The sequence below is a fragment of the Antechinus flavipes genome, chromosome 3 (assembly GCF_016432865.1).
Source record: "Antechinus flavipes isolate AdamAnt ecotype Samford, QLD, Australia chromosome 3, AdamAnt_v2, whole genome shotgun sequence".
Lineage (NCBI taxonomy): Eukaryota > Metazoa > Chordata > Mammalia > Dasyuromorphia > Dasyuridae > Antechinus > Antechinus flavipes.
In genome coordinates, this window is record NC_067400.1 from 630,049,716 (window position 1) to 630,075,911 (window position 26,196).

Sequence of the window (26,196 nt, forward strand, 5' to 3'; positions counted from 1 at the left end):
CTCAGGGAGCTCAGTGCCCTTTTCCAGAGGCAGCTGCATGTGGCTCCTGCACAAAATCCGGGCCCCTGAGCCACGGCTCACGATGTCACATCTTCTAGCTCTCAGTAGCTGCAGGAGGGAAAACATCCTGGGTCCAAATCTTCATGCCGGAGTCTGTCAGATCCCAGCCAGTCAGAACGAGGAAGAGTTTGGATCCTAAAAGGATGTCACCTTCACACACGGGCACTGGGTGGGTCCCATCATCCCCAGAGTTGATCACAACCCCAGGGGTACAGCCAGAAGCAAGGAGACAGCCAGGCAGGATGGCAGTGAACTTGGAAGGAGATTGGAGGTCTCAAACATGATCTGTGTCATCCTTTCTTTCCTTTGGGCCAGGGGCCTTCTGTGAGCAGCACAGGAAGCTCTTTGGTGGTCTCATGGAATACATCATAGAAATCATGGCCCCAGCTCTCCTGGCCCCTCCAGTTGGTGATTATTCCATGTTCAGTGGGGTATTTCGGGGTCAGAACTCCTCCCCGGCTCTCAGCCTAATCCCTCACTGAGACTTCTTCCCAGCCCTCACCCACCATGACACCCTGATGCCCGGGGTGCCCACAATGGAAGCAGAGATGCCCAGGGGCACTGCCTCCTTTACGTGCCGACTCTGCCCATTCTGGAGCCAGGATCAGCAGTTGGAGAGCAACATCCTCACCCATGGGGAGCCTGGAAGGGCCAAGTTAAAACCCTGCAGGGAGAAGTGGAAGGCACCTCCAGGGAGGGAGGAGGCAGGGAAAGGCTGGAGAAAGGGCTCTGGGCTCTCTGAGGTTCTGGAAGGGCACCTTGGAGAAGGAAAGCCTGGCATGGGAAAGCTCTGCTGCTGCCTCCTGAGTGACTGTCAGTCCGCTTTCATAAAAGGGTCCCTCTCCTGCCTTTGGGGGGACCATTTCGTTCTCAGTCCCCTGTTCCTCAGGAGTTAAGCTGGGCCCCCGAGCGCTCCATCCCCACAGGGGCCATTTCTGTTCTCTGCCAGGCTGCTTTTTGCTGTTTCCAACCCTGAGTAGTTCTTAGTAAGTACTGACCACCTCAGGGAGGCCTTTGGAGTAAGTGACCATAAGTAAGTGACTCCATGGGAGTCACTCCTCCCATCTTCCTTGGTCCTTCTCATACCCAATTCCCTCTGTTGTCCAAGACCTTTCTTCCTCAGTGTTCTGGATAACTGTAGATCTGGTTCTGGGATCTCAGTCCCAGAATATAGGGAGAATGTGGGGGTAAAGGCACAGGGCTCTGCTGTGGATGCAATCACATACTTAGAGGAGGAAGGGCACATGGAAGTCCCTGAGGCCCCCTTCCCCATTTCAGAGAGGAGGTGAGGGAGACAGACTTGTTCCTTCCCCAGAGTTACAGAGTATGAAGCAGTGGAGCTGAGATGGAGCCGCAAGTTTTGATTGATGTAGTGCCCTGTTCATTCAAGTAACGGCTCTCTTCAAAATATCAATTTGATTCAAACGTCCTAATGTTTTAGCAACTGACTACTATGAGACCAGGGACCCAAGGAAAGATAATCATAAAAGGAGCCAGGATTTCCATAGTGATTTCAGTTTGCAAAGTGTTTCATAATTACTGTCCAATGTAATCCTCATCTCAACCCTGGAAAGCAGATGCCATTGTTCTCCCCATTCCAGAGATGGGAAAACTCAGGCAGGATCAGGTTACATGACAGGTCAGGAAGGGCCAGAGAAGGAATTGGAACTCAGGCCTTGTGGTTTCAAACACAACATTTAATCCATTGTGCCACTAAGTGGCATAAAGAAAGATTACAGAAATTCATGTCATGTTAGCAAAACATTTATGCAAGGATATTTTGTGGTAGAAACCACAGAAAACAAAGTAAACACCAAGAAATTGGAGAATGGCTGAAGAAATCATAGTCAGTTGTAAAGTTCTCTGGTTGGGTTTTCTTGGGGTCTCTGGGAGTCTTGGGAGCAGCCTTCGTTTCAGTTCAGTAATCACCACAAGAATAGCCAGATGTTAAAGTCCAAATCCTTTTTGTCTCCTTGCCTGGGGGTGGACAGCTTTCTGGAAAATCTTTCAGACAGGCCTTGGTCTCAGCAGGGGAAGTGCAGGCGGCCAGGCCAGTCACCAGAAGCCTGACTGAAGGTGAAATGAATTTGTCTCCTTGGCTCGGAAAGCTGAAGCTCCTGCCTCCAGTTCTCTTGTTTCTTCTTCTCTGCCTCTCTCTGACTGAACCTACCAAAGGCTCCTAACTTATATGCTCTACACTGAGTATCAACCAATCATTATATCACTAGGAAACCATTATTTGTTGTAAGATTAAATCAATCATAATGAACTTAGAGAACTATTAAGCACTGTAATATTCTCTTTAAAATGTAATCTCTTATTGGGTTTCCTTTGGAGTCTCTAGAGGCAACCTTCGTTTCAGTTCAGTAATCACCACAAGTGCAGCCAGGGATTAAAGTCCAAATCTTTTATTGTCTCTTTCCAAGTCTTGTCTCCCTCCCTGCTGCCTGGTTAGCTTTCTTAAAGGCCTAACTCTCTCCTTGGTTCTGAGAGCTTAAGCTCCTGCCACCTTCTCTGGCTCCTGAATCTCCCTAACTGAATCCTGGTTGAGGCTCCTAGCATATATATGTTCTCTTAAAAGTGTGAAGCTTTTAGAACTATAGTAAGTACTATACTAAGTACATGTACTGAACTAGAGAACTGTTAAGCACTATGCTAAATAACCATTGTCTCTATCAATTCCACTGACAGCACCTGGTTTCAGATTCTGGCTCATCACAAAGCACCATGCTAAACTAGATAACCATTATATCACCAATTCCACTAAGTTTAGTACCTTGTAAGAAGTTCAGAATTCTGACCCATAACATCTCCCACTTTCTTTTGTTTTAGAACATAAGGTGGTCACTCTCCCTGACTTCTCAAGAAGGTGAGAACTCCCAAAGGAGATGATCACGCCTTCCCTGACTCCTCAAAAAAGGGTGAAAACACCAAAAAAGGAGGTGATCAAGCCCTCCATGACATCTCAGGAAGGGAAATGAAAACACCAAAGGAAATGGGAAATCAAATCAGATTAGCGGGTTTCTGAAGGGTCTCACTTGAAACAGGTATACATAATATTAACTGGGGAGGTATTATACATACTTACATAAATTACATAAGCACATAGTAACCCAGGCTAGTAGTGATGTAACAAATAACATGAATCAATATGAGGAATTATACATGTCCCTAAGTCCTAGAAATTGTCCTTGGGGATGTGCAATCTGTACTTGCCCAACCCCAGGAATGGCTCATCCACCTCCTGATCACTGAAAGGCCCCACTTCCCTGGCCCAAGCCGAGGGGGAAGATCATCCAGTTTATGACCACTTAGTCAGTGGATAGATTTCCTGCATTGGCCATCCTGAAACCTTATGGCCCTGATGATATCTGTATTTTACCCAATGCATTTTATAGTAACCAATGAAATGCTGTTCTATTGATAAGATACTTGTACTCCTGTAATAGAGCTGAGAAAAAAAGGAGCAACTCAGATGGGAGAGCCAGATGGGAGAGTCTACTTAGAGGAGAATCAGACTCCTCTAATAAAGGGTTTGGGCTCAGAACTCTGCCTCAGTTTCTCCTCCCCTCACAATAGGATGGAAATTTGGGCTATTTCATGAATATTTCATTCTGTTGAAAATCTAATGAAGGCTGTGCTGCAGAAGGAGACCTTCCCTTGTGTATGAGATCCCCACGTTTCATCTCCAGCAGGATTTCTCCAGAAGACAGTCAAATATCAGCTCTAGAAGCTCCAAGCACAGCCTTTATCCATCTTTCTTCTATTAGCAATAAAGTTGTCTGCTGATCACCCTCTTCCAGAGAAAAGCACAGCCACATGAACCTATTTCTAAGACTTTTCAATGAATCCTCAGAGAGAAGTAAAAGGTGACCTCTGGTTGAAAGCCTTCCCCCATGAGTGCCCAGGAATCTGCTGCTTAATGTGATCTCTCCCATAGGGAAAAAATACTGAATTCCATTTGAATGTCTTTGCTTATCCATGATAATGATCAGATTTTGTCTGACATGAACTCTGAGGTGGGAAATAAGAGATGATTGGTACTGGAAGGTATTACTATGTTGGTCATGTGCATAAGGTCTCCCTCAAGTGGGGACCTTCTTCTCTTAAATACGCTCAAAATGATAAGTCAAAGCTGTGCTATATTCACCAGACTCATGAGGTTTGGCTCCAGTATGGATTGTCTAATATTTAGCAAGACTGGCGCTCCAAGTGAAATTGGAAATTGAAAGTGGATTGAGAGTTGGAGCACCCAGAGGACCTAGCACCTAAGGCTGAGATGCACCAGAGTATACATCCATTCTTTCCTGCTTATCCTGTATTTGGCCTTACAACTAAAACCAAGCAAAGACAGGAAATGGTCCTTACCCAGGGACAGCAGATTCTGGACACTCTCCAGCATGACCTCCTTGTACAGCTCCTTTTGAGAAGGATCCAAAAGCCCCCAACTCCTCCTTAGTGAAGTCCAACATCACATCCTTGAAAGTCATCAACTCCTAAATCATCAAAAGGCACAAGATTTTGAGCTGAGACTCCAGAATCTATCTAGTCTAACCTTCATCAACCAAGAGGAGAAAACTGAACCAGAGTTGGGATTTCTCTTTAAAAAAAAAAATCACATGACCTTTATGACTGTCACAGCCAACACTTTACTTTTTTTTTTTTTTAAATAACTTTTTATTGATAGAACTCATGCCAGGGTAATTTTTTACAGCATTATCCCTTGCATTCACTTCTGTTCCAATTTTTCCCCTCCCTCCCTCCACCCCCTCCCCCAGATGGCAAGCAGTCCTTTACATGTTGAATAGGTTACAGTACATCCTAGATACAATATATGTGTGCATAACCAAACAGTTGTCTTGTTGCACAGGGAGAATTGAATTCAGAAGGTATAAATAATCCGGGAAGAAAAACAAAAATCCAAGCAGTTTATATTCATCTCCCAGTGTTTTTTCTTTGGGTGTAGCTGCTTCTGCCCATCTTTGATCAATTGAAACTGAGTTAGCTCTCTTTATCGAAGAGATCCACTTCAATCAGAATACATCCTCAAACAGTATCATTGTTGAGGTATATAATGATCTCCCGGTTCTGCTCATTTCACGTAGCATCAGTTCATGTAAGTCTAGCCAGTCCTCTCTGTATTCATCCTGCTGGTCATTCCTTACAGAACAATAATATTCCATAATGTTCATATACCACAATTTACTCAACCATTCTCCAATTGTTGGGCATCCTTTCATTCTCCAGCTTCTAGCCACTACAAACAGGGCTGCCACAAACATTTTGGCACATACAGGTCCCTTTCCTTTCTCTAGTATCTCTTTGGGGTATAAGCCCAGTAGAAACACTGCTGGATCAAAGGGTATGCACAGTTTGATAACTTTTTGAGCATAGTTCCAAATTGCTCTCCAGAATGGCTGGATGTGTTCACAAGTCCACCAAGAATGTATCAGTGTCCCTGTTTTCTCACATCCTCTCCAACATTCCACATTGCCTTTCCCTGTCACTCTAGCCAATCTGACAGGTGTGTAGTGGTGTCTCAGAGTTGTCTTAATTTGCATTTCTCTGATTAATAATGATTTGGAGCATATTTTCATATGTCTATAAATAGTTTCAATTTCTTCATCTGAGAATTGTCTGTTCATATCCTTTGACCATTTATCAACTGGAGAATGGCTTGATTTCTTTTCTTTTTTTTAATATTAATATCTTTTTATTGATAGAATGCATGCCAGGGTAATTTTTTACAGCATTATCCCTTGCATTCATTTCTGTTCCAATTTTTCCCCTCCCTCCCTCCACCCCTTCCCCCAGATGGCAAGCAGTCCTTTACATGTTGAATAGGTTACAGTATATCCTGGATACAATATATTTGTGCAGAACCGGACAGTTTTCTTGTTGTACAGGGAGAATTGAATTCAGAAGGTATAAATAACCCAGGAAGAAAAACAAAAATGCAAGCACTTTATATTCATTTCCCAGTGTTTTTTCTCTGGGTGTAGCTGCTTCTGTCCATCTTTGATCAATTAAGGCTCTCTTTATCAAAGAGATCCACTTCCATCAGAATACATCCTCAAACAGTATCGTTGTTGAGGTATATAATGATCTCATGGTTCTGCGCATTTCACTCAGCATTAGTTCATGTAAGTCTCGCCAGTCCTCTCTGTATTCATCCTGCTGGTCATTCCTTACAGAAAAATAATATTCCATAACATTCATATACCACAATTTACTCAACCATTCTCCAATTGATGGACATCCTTTCATTTTCTAGCTTCTAGCCACTACAACCAGGGCTGCCACAAACATTTTGGCACATACAGGTCCCTTTCCTTTCTTTAGTATCTCTTTGGGGTATAAGCCCAGTAGAAACACTGCTGGATCAAAGGGTATGCACAGTTTGATAACTTTTTGAGCATAGTTCCAAATTGCTCTCCAGAATGGCTGGATGTGTTCACAATTCCACCAACAATGTATCAGTGTCCCTGTTTTCCCACATCCCCTCCAACATTCCCCATTATCTTTCCCTGTCATTCTAGCCAATCTGACAGGTGTGTAGTGGTGTCTCAGAGTTGTCCTAATTTGCATTTCTCTGATTAATAATGATTTGGAGCATATTTTCATGTCTATAAATAGTTTCAATTTCTTCATCTGAGAATTGTCTGTTCATATCCTTTGACCATTTATCAACTGGAGAATGGCTTGATTTCTTATAAATTAGAGTCAATTCTCTATATATTTTGGAAATGAGGCCTTTATCAGAACCTTTGATTGTAAAAATGTTTTCCCAGTTTATTGTTTCCCTTCTAATCTTGTCTGCATTTGTTTTGTTTGTACAAAAACTTTTCAATTTGATATAATCAAAATTTTCTATTTTGTGGTCAATAGTGATCTCTAGTTCTTCTTTGGTCATAATTCCTCCCTTTTCCACAGGTCTGAGAGGTAAACTATCCTATGCTCTTCCAATTTATTTATAATCTCATTCTTTATGCCTAGGTCATGAACCCATTTTGACCTTATCTTGGTGTACGGTGTTAAGTGTGGGTCAATGCCTAGTTTCTGCCATACTAATTTCCAATTTTCCCAGCAATTTTTGTCAAATAGTGCATTCTTATCCCAGAAACTGGGGTCTTTCGGTTTGTCAAACACTGTATTATTAAAGTTATTGGCTGTTTTGTCCTTTGAACCTAACCTATTCCATTGATCCACTAGTCTATTTCTTAGCCAATACCAGATGGTTTTAGTAACTGCTGCTTTATAATATAATTTTAGATCTGGCACAGCTAGGCCACCTTCATTTGATTTTTTTTTTCATTAATTCCCTTGAAATTCTTGACCTTTTGTTTTTCCATATGAACTTTGTTGTTATTTTTTCTAGTTCATCAAAGTAGTTTTTTGGGAGTCTGATTGGTATAGCGCTAAATAAATAAATTTAGGTAGTATTGTCATCTTTATTATATTTGCTCGCCCAATCCAAGAGCATTTAATATTTTTCCAGTTGGTTAGATCAGACTTAATTTGTGTGGAAAGTGTTTTGTAGTTTTGCTCATAAAGTTTCTGATTTTCCCTTGGCAGATAGATTCCTAAATATTTTATACAATCAGTAGTTACTTTAAATGGAATTTCTTTTTGTAACTCTAACTGTTGGGTTTTGTTAGTGATGTCTAAGAATGCTGATGACTTATGTGGGTTTATTTTATACCCTGCAACTTTGCTGAAGGTATGGATTATACAGCCAACACTTTATAACCAGGCATTAAGGGCCCAATGGGATACTGAGAAAAGTCTTTTCTGTTTGAAGTAAGAATCATGTTGGAATACTAAAAGCCTGTAAAGGTTTCTTACTGTAAAATACCTGTCCTGATGAAAGGAGAGAAAATGTCAGTGACATATCGGTGACATAAGAGAATGTGTGTAACAGAGACAAGGGAAGGAGAAATTCCTCCCCATCAGAAGTGTCATAAGGGACATGTTAAGGAAATTCTACAAAGAATTTGGGAGAAGTTGACAAGTACTTTATATTCTGAGTCAATAGAACCTGAAAATGGATCACTGAGAAAAGAAGAAACCAAAAAAAAAAAAAAAAAAGAATTGGTAAATTTGCTGAAATTATGAAATATTTTTAACTAGATGAAAGCAAGAGAAGTACCCTATTATATTACTCCCAATATGTCCACAATGGAGTAGTATGAGACTGCTTGCAGCCAAGTAAAGCAGCATCTCTACTCTTACCCTGAAAGGCTGGGATGACGCTTGGCAGGATAGGTCATGGTCAAAAACATCTGCTCTCTTTATTTTATCATTGCCTTCATCTGTTTATAGAATGGATTCGGAGACTTCGATACTGAATTACTGAAAAAGAAGTGTAACTTTGTAGGGAAAGGAGGATTTCCTTCCTTATTTAAAATGTAATACTTTATCATTTGGGGTTGGAGATGAATGAAATCTTATAATCTAGTTTAGAACAAACTCAGTTCCATAAAACTAGATTTACACTGAGGGATGGTATGTCTTACAGAATCTCAATTTTCCCAAGAACCATTTCTACTAGTAGACAAGAGTCTGCTATCAAAGTTTTATCTTGGCCATGAGTATGAATGGAGAAAGAGGAGGAATTTCGTGCTTCAGGATTGAGGAAAACCGGGCCTCTTAGCCACTTTTGGGAAGTTCTTTGCTCACATAGGTTACAAGAACCTTTTCTAGTTTCCACAGGTTCCATCTTCCTGAGCAAACATTGCCTAGAACTTCTCTTCCCAGTAGAAGCCCTGAGGAGAACAAATGCCTCTTTTCCTTGACATAATTGTCTCTTAGAAATGCAGGGCTGTGCTTGCACTCCCCAGGTAGGTCTGAAGAGGTCAGAGAGGTCAGGTGACTGACCTGTGCTCTCCCTGACTCCCCCTCATAGAACCAGAAGTGATCTTGGGGTTCCCTTCATGCCATGACTCCTGCTTCCCTCAGATTTAGGCCCACCCAGAGGCCCTCCTGACTGGCAAACTTCTCAATGGCGCCCAACTTCCACCATCCCCCTTAGTACTGCTGTCTGGTCATCTTTAGGTCACTCCCTCCCAATCTGCTTCCTCCTTGAACTCTGGGAAACACAATCACACCATGTGCACTCATGTCCCCCAACACATACCACTGAGGCTCTCAGCCAGCAAATGGAGCTTTTCTGAATATTTAAGCAAACATAAGTAACTCCACTCGATTCTACACTGGCTGTGCTCAATGTCAATACATTCAATGGTCCTTCATTCTGTTCCTTCTCACTTAATCTCACTTCCAGTGGGATTATTCTGCCTGATAGGCAAATGTTGAGTAGCTTTGGGATTACCCAAGCAGTTACATTTGTCCTTGGCCTGCTCTATGGAGCTTTGGGGAAAATCTGTACATTCCTTTCAAATTCTAAATGCACAAACCCACGTATTTTGTTCTTTTCTGTATAATGTCTCATTTTCCCTTCTCTGTGCCCTAACAGATCTCACCCAGAACTTCTTTGTGAGTCTGAGTACAAGACAAAACCTAGGAGAGACAAATGAGTCGTCATGAGGCTCAGGAGGAGAGTCTGTCTGTCACTTGTGGCGGGTGAGAAATGCATGTTCCTCACTCACCCATGGAAAATGTCACTGTTCTGAGTGGATAAATAAAGCTCAGTTTAACCTTTGGCTGGATCCTGTGCTACCTTACTCTGGGCATTCCCAGCAAGGATCCTGACAATTCTCACAACAGGATAAAGGGAAGTCCTATTTCCATTCCACCCACCTCTTCCCTCCCCCAAGGGGCTGCTGAGTGTTTCTTGAGGAGCATGTAGAGGGCGCTCCTGTATATAAGGCCCTGTATTTAATGCTTTACAGAAGGGATCTCATTGGGAGGGAAAGGGGGAGAGGCTGCTGTTCTCACATTCTTTTTAGACGAGGGGAAACTGAGATAACCAGAGATCAAGTTTCAGGATCCTCACCCCCTCCAAATGTACAATGGGCCAAGGGGACTAGGGTTCAGTAGGTGAGGGGTCAGTTGGGCTCCTCAAGAGACACTCAGCAGCCCCCCAAGCTGCAGCAAAGCACCAGACGCTGCCCCCTCTCCGCCCATAAAGGTGAAATCACTCAGGGCTTAGCCCCCAGGTGCAGCCACACACCCACGGTCCCTTAGGTACACCCCCTACCCCATGCACAAGCCCACAGTTCAGTTAGACACCCCCATTCACAGCTACTGCACTTCTGCACCCTCTCGCAGGCGCACCCCCACACTCGGAGCTTCCCACTGGCACCAATATCAACTGAGGGTAGGCTGAGCTAATATGACAATGTTGGAATCTTTACAAACTGCTAACTAATTAGAGTTGATCTGATCTTACAAGAAGATGTTTTGGGCAGAACCTGAAACAAGGTACTAAGTAGAATTAATTAGTACAATGCTTGTGTTTACAACTTTACTCACCGGAGTTCACAAGTATGCCAGCTTCACAAAGTAAACTTTGTAACTTTGTGAGTTCACACCTCCCTTAAAGCTCTTTGGGCCAGAGAGCACCATGGGAGAAAACCCATAATCCCATTCTCTCAGAAGAGTCAGATATAAGGCCAGTGTAGAGAGATCTATTCCAGAATATATTCCACTTGGCTGGCTGGTGGCAGAAGAAGAGTTTTCAGAGGATAAAGCTACAAGTGGAGAGTTCAGTGGACAACCAGATTCATCTTCATCTCACACAACTGTAGTTGGTGGCTGGGCTCCTGCACTTCCCCCACTGAGACCAAGCTGGTCTGAAAGACTCCCCAGAAAGCTAGCCGAGCCCCAAGTGAAGGAGACAAGAGATTCATTCCATCTCTGTGCTAGTTGGAGGCTGAAGAAAGCAGAGGCAGAGGCTGAAGGACAGAATCTTTGGATTTGGAGGTATTTGGAGGGCTCTAAGCTAAACTTGAGAAGAACAAGAACTCCAACTTTTGAACTCCAACATGACAAAAATGACAATTCTACCTAAATTAATAAATGACTTTACTTATTCAGTGCCGTATCAATCAAACTCCGCCAACATTAATTTATAAAGCTAGAAATAATTAACAACATCTAGTAAATAAAAGGTCAAAAAAATCAAGGAAATTAATGAAAAAAATATAAAGGACGAGACCTAGCAGTACCAGATCTAAAACACTACTATAAAGAGGGAGTCATTAAAACTATATGGTTTTGCTGCAATGTCCGAACTAGCTTTCTGGAGGACCAAAGTCTTGGTCTTTAGGTGAAGTGATGAAGGCAGGGAGTCACCATGAGGCTGGCCAAAGATGGAGTTCCCAGTCCTCTCAGCCCTTAAATACTTCAGTGGGATTACATCACTACAACAACTGAGCATGTGCCAACTGTAGCCATTATATCACTGTATCACACTAAGTATATGTCAACCAGAGTGATTACATCGTATATGTTTAACTAGAGAACCATTATCCCAGATTCTGGGACCAGAACTCAGCGTTTCACAAAAATTTCTTTTTTTTCTTTTTCTTAGAATCATAGTGTTTTAAAGATTTTTTTTCTTTAAATATCTTTTTATTGACAACCCATGCCAGGGTAATTTTTTTACAATATTCTCCCTTGCACTCACTTCTGTTCCGATTTTCCCCTTCCCTCCTTCCATCCCCTCCCCCAGATGGCAAGCAGTCCTTTACATGTTAAATAGGTGACAGTATATCCTCGATACAATATATGTATGCAGAACTGAACGGTTCTCTTGTTGCACAGGGAGAATTGGATTCAGAAGATAAAAATAACCCGGGAAGAAAAACAAAAATGCAAGCAGTTTATATTCATTTCCCAGTGTTCTTTCTTTGGGTGTAGCTGTTTCTGTCCATCCTTGATCAATTGAAACTGAGTTAGATCTCTTTGTCGAAGAGATCCATTTCCATCAGAATACATCCTCATACAGTTATCATTGATGAGGTATATAATGATCTCCTGGTTCTGCTCATTTCACTTAGCATCAGTTCATCACAAAAATTTCTAAGAAAACTGGAAAACAATACTATCATGTTCCGGTGTAGCTTTCTGGAGGTCTTGGGACCAGCCTTCATTTCAGCAGAGTAATCACCAAGAGAATAGCCACAGATAAAGTCCAAAAGTCTTTATTGTGTCCTACACAGTCTCTCTCCTTGCCTAGACCCAGCTAGCTTTCTGGAGGCTTTTCAGAAGGGCCTTGGTCTCAGTGGGGGAAGCAGGAGGACAGGCCAGCCACCACGAGGCTGATAAAGATGGAATGTCTCTATCTTGAAGTCTCTCTGAGTTGGAGAAGTTGAGCTGCAGCCTCAAGTCCTCTTGTCTTCTCAGACCCTCTCTCTGGCTGAGTTTGCCCAGTTTGTATGCTCTATTACAATTACATCATTACAGTATACTGAGTATAAACCAATCATTATATCACTAGGGAACCATTATTTGTTCTAAGATTAAATCAATCATATTCAACTAGAGAATTCAGCTGATAAACTAGATAACCATTTTCTTATCAATTCCACTGACAACACCTTGTTTAAATCAATCTTACTGAGCCTTAAAAATATTTCTCCAAAGTTCCTGCCTTTTACACAATACATAAGAAATTTGGCATACATCTACATTTCACATCCCAGAGCAAAACAAGGTCAAAATGTGTACATGGTTTAGGCATTAGGCGGATATTATAATGCTAGAGAAACTGAGGCAAGATAGAGATTTGTGAGTATTTAATATTTTATTTGAGAGGGAGAGATTGTGCTGGGGGCTGATGTCATAAAATATCCAGCAGGAAATGTGAGTTTCCCAAGAAACATTTATGTTTCTAAGCTTAATAGATAGAGAAAGGCAGGGGGAGGGGGGAGTTGAAATCCAACTCTGGTAATCGGGAATCTCCAAGAAGGGACCATCAATCGGGTTCTGATAGGTTGAAGGTAGGACCATAAATTCTTACTAATTGGGAGGACTTAGGAGGTGTCCAACTAGAGCCAGGAAGTGTGGGACTTAAGAGATATAGACAATGCCAATTAGGTATCAGAGATAGAACATCTTCTGGAATGTCAGATCTCTACAATCCTAATTATCTCAGTTCTAATGAGCAGAAAAGGGGGGGGTTGCAACAAGGGGGATTGAGGCAGAATAATTTGGGGAAACTAAGGCAGGACAATTAAAGAAATTGAGGCAGAATAAAAGGGAACTATGGCACAACAATATTATAAGGAAATTAAGAGAACAAGGGATAGTTTGCTATCAGATTTTTGGAGAAGTTTTTACACAAACAAAACCAACACAGCTAATATTAGAAGGAAAACAAAACGCTAGGTAAAAATTTCAGACCACTGTATCTGACAGTGACCTTATTTCTAATTATATAATGAACTTAATCAAATTTATAAGAATTCAAGTCATTCCCAAGTGATAAATCGTCAAAGGATATAAACAATTTTTAGCTAAATTAAAGACATCTATAGTCATATTAAAAAATGCTATAAATCACTATTAATCAGAGAAATGCAAATTAAAACAATCCTGGGGTAACACTTCACACATCTCAGATTGGCTAAGATTACAGCAAAAGATAATAATAATAAGCGTTGAAGTGGTTAGTAGGAAAACTGAGACACTAATGCACTTGTGGTGGAGTTGTGAACTCATCCCACTATTCTGGAGCAATTTGTAACTATGCCCAAATAGCTATAAAACTGTGCATTCCCTTTAATGCAGCAGTGCCACTCCTGGGTCTGTACCCTAAAGGTCTCAAATGTGCAATAATGTTTGTAGCAACTCTTTGTGTGGTGGCAAGGAATTGGAAAATGAGTACATGCCAAGCAGTTGAGGAATGGCTGAACAAGTTGTTATATATGAAGATAATGGAATATTATTGTTCTATAAAAAATAGTGACAAGACTGATTTTACAAAGGCCTGGAAAGATTTATACAAAGTGATCCTGAAAGAAACAAGCAGAACCAGGAAAACACTGTATATAGTACTAACAAGAATGTGCCATGATCACCTTATGAAAGACTTGGTTCTTGTCAGTGGTGCAGTGATCCCAGGTAATCCCAACAGACTTTGAATAGAAAATGCCATCTGCATCCAGAAAAAGAACTTTGGAAATTTAATGTAAATCAACACATGCTATATTCACTTCTTTTTTCTGTTTTTTCTCCCCCATGGTTTTTCCCTTTTGTTATGATTTTTTTCTCCCAACATGATTTATAAAGCAAAGTGTATCAAAAATTTTTATTTCTTTATTAAAAGAATGTCCACATTTTCCCTGAAGTATTAGGCTCACTTTTGCTGGGTAGGTGATTCTTGACTGTAATCCTAGCTCCATTGTTCTCTAGTATATTATATTCCAAGCCCTCTAGCCCTTTAATGCAGAAGCAGATAAATCTTGTGTCATCATGATTGTGGCTTCACTGTACTTGAACTGTTTCTTTTTGGATGCTTGTAATATGTTCTTCTTGACTAGGAAATTCTAAAATTTGGCTATAGTATTCCTAGGAGTTTTCACCTTGGGTTCTCTTTCAGAAGGGGGTTGGGAGATTTCTTTCAATTCAATAGAAATTAAATAGAATATCAGGACTGTGGTGTTCTCTTCTTTTGTATAATATGATCATTTTCTCTGGGGGCAGGTTTCTTGGGGAGGTTTTCTGGAGGCAGCCTTAGTTTCAGTTCAAAGTAATAATCACTTCAAACGCAGCCAGAAGTTAAAATCTAGTCCTTTATTGTGCCCTTCAAAGTCTTGAGCTTCAGCCCCTGGCTCCCTCCAAATGTCTCCAGCCAGCACAAAGGTGGAATCTGTCTTCACCTCTGAGAGTGGGCTTCTGTCTCTGGCCCTGAGAGCTTCTTGCTTATATACTATACACTGAATACACACCAATCATTATATCACTGGGAAACCATTATCTGTTGTAGGATTAAATCAATTCTAAACTAGATTTAAACATTGTCTTCTCAATTCCACTTAATATCTTGTTTCAAGTTCTGGCCCATAACATCTCCTTGTAGGATCAGATCAATCATACTGAACCATGCTAAATTAGATAATTATTGTCTCTATCAGTTCTAATGACTTAACACTTTGTAAGGATTCCAACACAGGACAGCTTTCTTAGATAATTTCTTGAATGAAGATATTCATTTTCTTTTTTTTTTCATCATGAATTTCCAGTAGACCAAAAACTTTTAAATTATCTCTCCTGAAGAACAAGAATAGAAAATAAATATATCTTCTAAGTCAAATGTAATTAATTAAATTAACCCATCTCTAGAAATTATAAGAAAAAACAAGAAATAAATTCTCTCTCCTACATTTATTTCCAAGTCAGTTGCTTTTCTGATGAGATATTTTTCATGGTTTTCTATCTTTTCCTTCCTTTGGTTTCGTTTTATTGTCTCTTGATTTCCTGTAAAGTCATTAGCTTCCAATTGCTCAATTCTAATTTTCAAGGAATTCCATTCCTCAGTGAACTTTGGCATTTTTTTCCAATATGGCCAATTTTGCTTTTTAAAGGAATGCTCATTAGCTTTTTGTATTTCCATTTGCACCACTTTTAATTTTCTTCCTATTTTTCCTTTATCTCTCTTGCTTGATTTTCAAAATCCTTTTGATCTCTTCCATGGTCTCTGATCAATTCTTGTTTTTCTTGGAGGCTTTCGATGAAGGAGCTTTGACTTTGTACCTTCCGAGTATGTGTTTGGATCTTCCTTGTCATCATAGTAACTTTCACTGTTCAGAGTCTTTTTCTGTTGTTTGTTCATTATCCCAGTCTAATGCTGGCCTTTTAACTCTTTCTTCAAGTATTGCTCTCTTGTACAGAGTGCATTGTCCCAAGCTTCAGGGGTTTTTTGCAGCTGTTTTCAGAAATCCATCTAGGAATTTGACTACTAGCACAATTTTCTGCCCTGGACCTGTAAGGAGTGTCATTCTATTGTGGCTGTAAGTTCTAATATGCTAAAGCAACAAAGGCCTTCCCTTAGTGCTAGGAAAGAGACATCCTGTGAGTCAAGTCCAGAAGCTGCCACCACCACTATTTGGAAAAATAGACAAACGAGTCCTGCCAAGTTCCTTCTAGGACACAAATATGGTGCTTATATCTAAACCAGGAAGAACCAGAACAGAGAAAGAAAATTACAAACCAAACTCCCTCAGAAATATTGAAAATTTTAACTATAATAATAGCACAGAAATTAGAACAACTTACCATCAAGATTTTACCTTATGACCAAGTGGGATTTATGCCAGGAATGCAACGCTGACTCAATATAAGGTAAATTATTGCCACAATTGACCATATCAATAACAAAATGAATAGAAACCATATCATGATCTCAATAGATGCAGAGAAAGCTTTTGACAAAGTACATCATCCACTCCTATTAAAGACACTAGAGAGCATAGGAATAAATGGAGTTTTCCTTAAAATGATAGGCAACATCTATCTAAAACCATCATCAAGCATTATTTGTACTGGAAATAAGCTAGACACATTCCCAATAAGTGCAAGGATGAAACAAGGATGTTCATTATCATCACTATTATTCAGTATTGTATTAGAAATTCACTTCTAGCAATATGAAAAGAAAAAGAAATTAAAGATATTAGAGAAGCTAATGAGATAAAGCTATCACACTTTGCAGATGATATGATGGTATCCTTAGAGAATTCTAGACATAATTCAAAAACCTGCTTGAAACAATTAACGTCTTAAGGCAGGATATAAAGTAAACCCACAGAAATCACCAGAATTTCTACATGTTACTGACACAGCCCAGCAGTAAGAAATAGAAAGAGAAATTCCATTTAAAATAAATGTAGACAAAATAAAATATTTGGATGTCTTCCTACCAAGACAAAGCCAAAAACTTCAATAAGATCACAAAACACTTTTCATACATATAAAGTCAGATATAAACAAATGGGAAAATATCAAGGACAACAAACAACAACAACAAAGGATAATAACCTAGCAGTGCCAGATCTAAAATTCTAACATAAAACAGCAGTCACTGGAACGATATGGTTTTGATCTAGTGGATCATTGACTAGATTGGATATATATGATACAAAAATCAATGACTATAATAATTTACCATTTGATAAATCCCTCAAACTCCAGCTTCTGGGATCAGAACTCAGTATTTCACAAAAAAACTGGCAAGAAAACTGGAAAAAACCAGATCAAATATTCGGTGTAAACCTACATCCAAACAAGAGTAAAACAAGGTCAAAATGATTACATAATTTAGGCATAAGGTGGGATACTATAAGGAAATAAGGAGAACAAAGGATAGTTTACCTATCGGATATTTGGAGAAGAGAGAAGTTTTTGCGCAGACAAAACCAACACAGATAATATTATTTTTTCTTCTTTTTCTTTTTTTTTTAAATTTTATTAAAGCTTTTTATTTACAAAACATATGCATGGGTAATTTTTCAACAAAATAGTAAAAATGGCTATATTGTGGTCTATACTCAGTTCCCACAGTCCTCTCTGGGTGTATAGGGCTCTCTTCATCATTGCACAATTGGAACTTGTTTGAATCATCTTATAGTTGAAGAGAGCCATGTCCATCAGAACTGATCACCATATAGTCTTGTTACATTGTACAATGCATCTCCTGATTCTGCTCATTTCACTTGGCATCAGTTCATGTAAGTCTCTCCAGGCCTCGCTGAAATCATTCTGCTGGTCATTTCTTACAGAACAATAATATTCCATAACATTCATATACCATAATTTATTCAGCCATTCTCCAATTGATGGGTATCCACTCAGTTTCTCGCTACACAAAAAGGGCAAACATTTTTACACATGTTTCCCTTTCCCTCCTTTAAGGTCTCTTCTGGTTTCTTTTTTAATTTTGAAATTCAGACAAATGAAATCAAATGAACATTTTAAATTTACACAAAACAGAAAAATATTTCAATAAACAAACCTGCAAAGCCTGAATTTCTTTTTTGAGTAGTAATGAATTCAATAAAACATTTTTCAAAACTTTCTCAGTCCTTCTGATCTATTGCATGTATCCTTACTGTAATAAGGCTTTATTATTTTAGATTAGAGGATTAGGGGAAGGACAATTCTATGGCTAGTACACTTCCCACTGCTATCCTCTCCTACCCAAAATAGGTAAAAAAAAAAATAATAAATAAGGTTTCACTCCAGTGTGGATTCTCTTATGTCTGGCTATATGGGAGCTGCATCTAAAACTCTTTCCACATTGATTACATTATAAAAGATTTCTCTCCAGTGTGGATTATCTGATGTCTAGCAAGATGGGAACTGGATATAAAAGCTTTTCCACATTGATTACATTTAAAAGGTTTCTCTCCGGTGTGGATTCTCTGATGTGTAACAAGACTGGAGGAAACTCTGAAAGCCTTTCCACAATGATTACATTTATACGGTTTCTCTCCAGTGTGGATTCTCTGATGATTAGCAAGACTGGAACTCTGTGTGAAAGCCTTTCCACATTGATTACATTTAAAAGGTTTCTCTCCAGTGTGGATTCTCTGATGTGTAACAAGACTGGAGGAGAATTTGAAAGATTTTCCACATTGATTACATTTAAAAGATTTCTCTCCAGTGTGGATTCTCTGATGGTTAGCAAGACAGGAACTCTGTGTGAAAGCTTTTCCACAGTGATTACACTTAAAAAGTTTTTTTCCAGTGTGAATTCTCTCATGGTCAAGTAGGAATGAAGTGTAATAGAAAGCTCTCCCACATTCAGTCCATTCGTAAAACATCTCTCCAGTATGAGCCTTCTGCTGGCTAGCAAGCGCTGGATTCCAACCAAAGGTTTTCCCACACTGATCATATTCACATATTTTCATTTCAGGATGGTAAGGAAGAGATGAGAGATAGGATGAGGTTGCTTCACATATATTATGTTCATCTGATTCTTTTCTAATAGGCATTTGCTGATGAGTAATGAGATTAAAGTTCTGACTGAAAGCATTCTCACTTTTATTATTTATGGAAAGCATTTCTTCAATATCACTTTTCTGATCACCATGGAGGTCTGAACTCCACTTCACAGCTATATCCCATTGATTACTTGGAACCAAAGGGTCTACCTTTTCAGTGAAGCATTTCTTGTATTCACTACCTTGAAGATAATCACTTCCTGAGGTCATTTTCTTGCCATGATTTAGGATCGAAGAGCAACTGAATCTCTTTCCAATTTCATCCAATTCACAATCACTCTTTGGAAATCTATCTACTTTGAGAATAAAATCATGCAATTCCTTCAAACTGAAATCAGAGGGACCATCATCCATGAATCTTTGCAGGTCATGTTCTTCCACAAAAATTCCCAGCTTTTTACTCATTTCATTTACTGTGAACCCAGTTTCTACATCTGAAGAAGACAAACATATACAAAAAATGACATACATACATACATAAACACAAATAGCAATGTTACATAAGAGTCACTGCAGCTTGTCACCAAATTAACTATACAAAACTTCCTAGGTGTACTCAGTGCAAACAGTGGCTTTTAACAGCCCAAGTCATTTTTAAGAAGAGACAGATTGGAGGTAGCTAGGTGGTGCAGTGGATAGAATACCAGCCCTGAAATCAGGAAAACTTGACTTCGAATCTGACCTCAGACATCTAACACTTGCTAGCTTTGTGACCCTGAGCACATCACTTAACGCAATCGCCTCAGCAAAAATAATAACATTAAAAAAGACAAATAGATAATATGTGAGATATGCATCTCAAAGTACTGAACCAATCTGAAACTTATCATTTCCCAATGAAATATACACATTCAGCAAAGGCAGGGGCCCAAGGCCAAGATGACTACCAAACATTTAATGACAGTAGATTAAAGTCTTCTTTGTGCTGGAATAGTTTTTGCTAATTTAGAGGGAAAACTGAGCCAACACGTGATTGAAAATCATACAGGAAATAAGGAGTAGACTTTCAGAATATGTTGGATAGTACCACCTTTACTCATCTAGGAAAAAAGTAAACATCCAAATTGTTTTGATGAAAATAATGGGAAAAGTCAGAAAGTATTAAATGAAAAATGAGAACTCTAAAAGATTTACAAGATTACAAGTACTTTAGCTCATCCATCTCTAGGAAGGCAGTGTTTAAGTTTCCCAAAAGTATAAACAAAGGTTATAGACATGTTGGATTTTGGGTTCAGCAAATAAATGCAGATAAAAGTTCATTTTAACATTGACTATAACCAGCCAAAACTTTTTTATGATGCCTGAAGACTATGTATGGACCAAAGACCTATTTAAATTCCCTAATGCTGATGGAGCCATATTGATTAGTGATAAGGATGTGATAATGGAAGAGATAGGCTGAACTGTTTCATAAAGTTCTCAACACACCATTATCAATCACTGCTGAAGCTATTAAGCATTGATTGTAGATTAAATTCCACTCTTCTTTAGCCATTCATGAATTGGTAGCATCCCCACAGTTTCTACCTCTTCGTCACCCAAAAAGAAAGCTGCCATCAATCTTTTAAAACATATACATTTGCTTCTTTTCCCCCTAATTACCTTAGCAAACAGACCTCATATTGTACTTTGGAGACAAAGGGTATATAGTTTTATAAGTCTATTATCATAATTTGAGATTGTTCTCCAAATTGAGTGGAACAGTTCCTAATTTCAGCAACAATATATTAGTGTTCCCAACATGATATCAAAATGTGTTTTTTGATTGCATTTTGAATATTTTCTCATATGGCTGTAAACAGTTTAAATTTCTTCATCATAAACCTGTTCCAGTCCCTTTGAGTATTTGAGACATGAGATCTTCATCTGAGAAGTTTTCTCTAGAACACGGCCCTTTGTTCTTCGACTGCCCGCCCCTGCCTGTACTGTGCCAGATATGACAGCTTTGGAGGCTGGGACCCCAGGCCGATGCAGATGCCCTCAGAGCTTGCTCTTGGCTAACTTAGCAGAGTCTGCCCAGAGAGCACAGCCCTTCACTTGGGCCACATTTCTATCTAGGGAGATGAGGTCCTTCCTCAGTTCCCATTAAGGTCCACAAAACATCTGGAGTTTTAGTTACTTTTGCTGCTCAAAATATATTGTGAGACATTTATTTTTTGTTTTAGGGGAAATTCTTAGGGAGCTACGTAGTTCCTTTGCTATTGTGCCATCTTACCAGAACCCTCTCCCATTCTTTTTAGCAGGTTTTCAGGGAGTTTACCTTACGAATGTATCAATAAGGTCAGCTACCTGATTGAGGGTAAATTATGTAACTCAAAAAGGCTGTAGCCAAGACCAAAATGGATGGAAACTTGGTGCCCTTAGATGACGGAGCACTCAATCCAATTTCTGGGATGTAACACAGTTTGCATCACTTCTATGCTGTTTGTGCTTATTTTGAATTGATGAGGAACACCAAGAAAAGAGAGGAAATGGTGCTTACCCAGGGACACTAGATTTTGGACATTCTCCAGCATGACCTCCTTGTACAGCATCTTCTGAGAAAGGTCCAGGAGCCCCCACTCCTCCTCAGTGAAATCCACCACAATATCCTCGATTGTCACCAATTCCTAAACCATCAAAAGTCACTTGATTTAGAGCTGAAAGGGACTCCAGAATTCATCTAGTTCAACCCTCATCAAGATAAAGGAGGAAGCTTAAGCAGAGATGGGATTTGCCTAAAACTCTTACAATATCAGAACCCTCACTTGGAACCAGGCATGAAGAGTCCAGTGGAATATTGAGAAAAGCATTTTCCATTTGAAATGAGATTCACATTGAATAATAAAAGTTAGAAAAATGTCTTACTATAAAATGCTTCTCTTAGTAGAATTAGGGAGAATAAATGAATTCTATAGAACCTGTATAGGTGAAAGAGAGAAGATGATGAGACATCCCTCCCCAAAAGGAGGGTATTAAGTGATTATGTATGAAAAAAAATTCTATGAAGAATTCGTGAGAACCTGCTAAATACTATGTATTCTAAAAGAAGAAGTGATCACTGAGGAGAGAACAAAAAAATTATCTAGCAAATTTCCTATGGGTCTAAAATGAAATCTAAATTAGATGAAAGCAGGAAAAGAATTTTAAAGAGAATCTGGCCTCAAGTAGCTGATATGAGACTCTTTCCAGACAAGTGATGAAGCTTTATCTCTTCTCATAAGGTGAGCTTGTTAAAGGAATATGTTCTGTAAGAAGATTAATTAGAACCTAACTGTCTCCTAGAAATCTGTGCTTGCACTCCCCAGGTAGGTCTCAGCCAGGAGGTCAGAGGTCAGGCGGCTAACCTGGCTTATAAGAGCCCGGCCTCCAAGGAACAAGAAGGGGCCTTTGATGCCACATTCTTGCCCTGATTCCTACTTCACTCAGCCCTTTAGAGCCCATCCAGAGATCAGGCTGTCCTAGCTGGGGAGACCTTTGAATCTACCCAATCCTTATTCTGTGACTGCTTCCCCCTCATTATTCTTTGCCACCCAATCCCAATCTCTTTCCTTCTTTAAGTCTGGGAAGTACAGTCATGTCCCCCAATGACCAAGACTTTTTCACATCTAGTACTAAGAGTTTTCCTAAGTGAATTTTGGAGAAAAGATCACTGACTTCATTTAAGGCTATGTTGCCATTCTTTTATCAATATACTTCACCTTCAGTATCTCTCGTCCCCCAATCACTGTGAGAAAACTCAGAGCACTTACTTCCAGTCCTGTTACTGTCTACGAAGGCTCAAAGGACTTGGCAAATGTTGCCAAAATATCTGAGTAATTGAGCAGTTATTTTTTCTTTTATTTTTTGTTGAGAAAATTGGGATGAAGTGACCAGCCCAGGTTCACACAACTAGGAAGCGTTAAGTGTCTGAACTCAGATCCTCCTGACTTCAAGGCTGCTCCTCTATCCACTGGGCCACCTAGCTGACCCAATAATTTTTTTCTTCCTCTGACATAAATAGCTATGATAAAGACTTTTCAAACCTGAATTTGCAATTCACATTTTCTTCTTCTGGTAAAGATGTACTTTTCAAGGAAACCAAAATGATGGGAAATGAGCTTCACTGCAAGTATCTCTGACGAAGGCCACATTTCCCAATATACAGAGAACTGAGCCAAATGTATAAGAATAAAAACCATTTCTCGAGAAATGGTCAAAGGAAATGAACAATTTCTAGATGATGAAACCAAAAAAATTTAGGAAAATGAAGTGCTCTAAATCACTTTTGATTAAGAAAATGCAAATAAAAGCAACTCACAAGTATCACCTCATATCCCTACCAAGGATCCTGACAATTCCCATAACGGATCAAATGATGAGGAGGGCTAGAACTCTAGAGAAGTATACTTGAAACAATGACCCTTACAACAAGGTGTTAACTTAGTGGAATTAATGAGGTAATGGTTCTCTAGTTCCCATGTATATCTAGTAGGATATAATCACTCTAAATTGCCACATACTCAGTATGCAGTAATGATGGAATTGTATTAGGGTATTTAAGGGTGAGAGAATGGGGACAGAGTCAGGCAAGCAGAGTGAACAGACTGTCAAGGAGACAATGAGGCTTTAGGCTCGATTCCTGACTATCCTCATGGTGACTATCCTGCTGATTCCAAGGCCGGTTTGGAGGACCTCCAGAAAGCTCACCTAGACAATGCAAAATGACATGATCTTTATGTGGCTCCTGGCACATGGCAGACGCCACAACACCCGCCCCAGCCTTCTCACACCTTAGTCTTCCTCTCTGTCCCAGGGACATTGGGCTCCTGGCTTATGCTTAACCAGGACCCTCTGTCCCCTGACCCTGGGCCTTTTCAAAGGCTTCTGTCCTGTTTGCAATCTGATTTTTTTCCTTTATCTTCCCCTGCATCCTCAGTGGTTAGCAAAGAGCTTGGCCCAGAGGAACTATTTTCTAAACGTTTATTGATTTGATCTGAGATCTGGCAAAAGAGAGGGACTCAGAGCCCTGGGAGCACCTGGGTGGTTTGAGGGGGCAGGAAATGGGCAGCAATAGGAGGTTGACTGCCAGCCCTTCCAGGGCCCCCTCCGTGTGACAGGAGGAAGCTCCCTGGGCTCCCTTGGCTGAGGCTGCTCAGCGCTGGGCAGGGGCCACACTCACCTGGGCTGAGGGGTTCCGGCTGCCGGGGGCCATGTCTCTGGTTCCGGGCTTGGGTCCTGTTGCAGCTGGGCTGGGGAGGGAGAAGGACTCAGGAGGACCTGCCCACAATGAGAGAGAGAGAGCTCTGAGAGCACGGATGGTGGGGAGAGGCTGCTCCCCGGGAGGAGGCCCAGAGATCTCAGAGAGGAGGAGGTCTCCTGCACACTGCAGGGAGGGGCAGCCTGGGAGCCTGAGCCCCATGGGGTCAAGTCACAAAGCCTTCAACCTGATCCCTGGAAGGGGAGTGGGACCCTGGCCAAGCCCTTGATCCCTGCCTGCCTCAGTTTCTCCATCTGTAACATGGAACCCCCACCTGCCAAAAGCCCCAGAAATGACAGCGGTCCCAAGACCACCAGGAGGGAAATAGAACAGGAACAGAGCTGCACCAGTCCCCCTCCCCCTCCTGCCAGTTAACCTCCAACACAGGCCAACGAAAGGTCTCGGCAGCGTTTACACCCAGAGCTGCATGTAGGGGGCGCTTCCTGTAGATCGGGCCCCATACCGAGCGCTTTACAGAGGGGATCTCAGCCCATTTTTGCACGGAAGTTAAGTGAGACAAACGGTGGTCAGTTGGGTTCTCCCACAAACACTCAGCAGCGCCCGCCTCCCCAAGCCAGAGGGATGCACAAGCACGTCCACCCCTCCCCCATCTCAACCCACCCAGGAGAAATCCCTCAGGGCTCAGGCCCCAGGGTGGAGCCACACCCTCGCGCACTCAGGTGCACACCCGCCCCCACGCGCAATCACGCAGCTCAGATACACGCCCCCACTCACAGCCACCGCACTTTTGCACCCCTCTCCTGCACGCGCGCCCCCGGACTCAAGAGGCTGGACACCCGCAACACATCGCCAGTCTCTGCCACAACACCGGCCCGGAACTGGCGCGGAAGGGGAGGAGCCTTGAGAAGGAAGACGGAAGTCCCAGGCCACGCCTGCGCACAGCTGCCCTCCTGCCCTCCTCCCTCCTCCCTGCCCCCTCCCCCCTCTCCCCTCTCCCAGCGGGACCGGGGAAGCAGCGCCTGCGACCCAAGGGACTCCCGGCATGCCCTGGGGCACAGCAGCCCAGGGGCGGAGGCGGGAGTGACGTCACTAAGAGGCCGCCTTTGACACGGTGAAGACTTTTTCCCGATTCCGTTTATTCCTGCCTCCGTCCCCGTTTCTTTCCTGGAGGTTCCCAAGCCTTTGGGGAGGAGCGGGGGATGGAACGTGGGGCTCCGTACAGGAAAGAGACCCGGATGTGATGGGAAATTCCCGATGGGAAAGTGGACGTGGACGTTCTGTGTTCGATCATTTGCATAATTACAAATGAGGGCTCAGTCCCCCCTTCTCCCGGGCGGGGCCACGGGACCTGCGCCCTTCCCCCTCCCCCCCTCAGTGAGGGGCACAGGGAGAGAACCCGCTCTTGCTCAGCCCTCTCAGGCCCCGCCGCGGGTTTGATGCCGTTTCTGCTCCTTTGGACATTTCCCCCGGGACAGCCGCTCATCCCTCCGTCCGTGGGGGGGAGTGAGCCTCCCTCCAAGCTGCCCCCCTGAAACGCGGGTCTCTGGCCCCCCTTTAAGCGCCTCCTTCAGCCCCGTGGAGAAGAGGGTAAAACCCCCACGTGTGTTTTTACTTTTCACGTCCCCGCTGGCGCTTTTAGGAGCAAAGTCCTTTCCTCAGCGCGGAAGATCCGGGGCTAAGAGGCAGTCCCTCCACAAAGCTGAGCAGCATCAGCCCAGGGGGCTTCCAAGAGAGCCCAGGAAGCGTCTTCCTGTCAGAGCTGGGGGGCCCCTGGCAGGGCTGGCAGCAGGGTGTAGTGTTCTGGTTGGTTTTCTGGAGGTCTCTGGAGCAGCCTTTGTTTCAGCTGAATAATCACCCCCAGTATAGCCAGGTGTTAAAGTCCAAAATCTTTTGTATCTCCTTCAGAGTCTTGTCTCCCTGCCTGGGCCCGGGATAGCGTTCTGGGGGTCCTGCAGAATGTATCTTGGTTTCTGTGGGGGAGGCAGGAGGAACACCCTGATGATCTCTTTCTTGTGCTCCAGCCTCCAGCCACCACAAAGGTGGGAGATA

General features: G+C 41.6%; 1 protein-coding gene across 3 annotated transcripts; it reads right to left on the bottom strand.

Annotated features, from left to right (window-relative positions):
- Positions 1–1,743: 1,743 nt before the first annotated feature.
- Positions 1,744–25,054, bottom strand: LOC127556773 (zinc finger protein 664-like). Of its 3 annotated transcripts, XM_051990193.1 has the most exons (4): positions 24,922–25,054; positions 24,109–24,206; positions 21,451–21,577; positions 17,397–19,402 (listed from the first exon to the last, which is right to left on the bottom strand). In XM_051990193.1, the coding sequence occupies exons 2-4, from the start codon at positions 24,139–24,141 to the stop codon at positions 18,267–18,269; spliced, it is 1,296 nt and encodes a 431-aa protein (XP_051846153.1). In that variant the 5' UTR covers positions 24,142–24,206; positions 24,922–25,054; the 3' UTR covers positions 17,397–18,266. The 3 variants fall into 3 exon arrangements, with proteins under 3 accessions (XP_051846154.1, XP_051846153.1, XP_051846152.1); XM_051990194.1 differs by lacking the exons at positions 17,397–19,402; positions 24,922–25,054 and adding an exon at positions 1,744–4,556 and having other exon boundaries at positions 24,109–24,806; XM_051990192.1 differs by lacking the exon at positions 24,922–25,054 and having other exon boundaries at positions 24,109–24,777.
- Positions 25,055–26,196: the final 1,142 nt, after the last annotated feature.

What these genes read in the sequence shown, in the direction of transcription:
- LOC127556773 (XM_051990192.1), bottom strand. Translation starts at nt 24,348, where the DNA reads ATGGGGCTCAGGCTCCCAGGCTGCCCCTCCCTGCAGTGTGCAGGAGAC. An exon ending in GCCGGAACCCCTCAGCCCAG is followed by an intron (nt 21,578 to 24,108) that starts GTGAGTGTGGCC and finishes TTGATGGTTTAG; the next exon opens with GAATTGGTGACAATCGAGGA. An exon ending in CCAAAATCTAGTGTCCCTGG is followed by an intron (nt 19,403 to 21,450) that starts GTAAGCACCATT and finishes TGTCTTCTTCAG; the next exon opens with ATGTAGAAACTGGGTTCACA.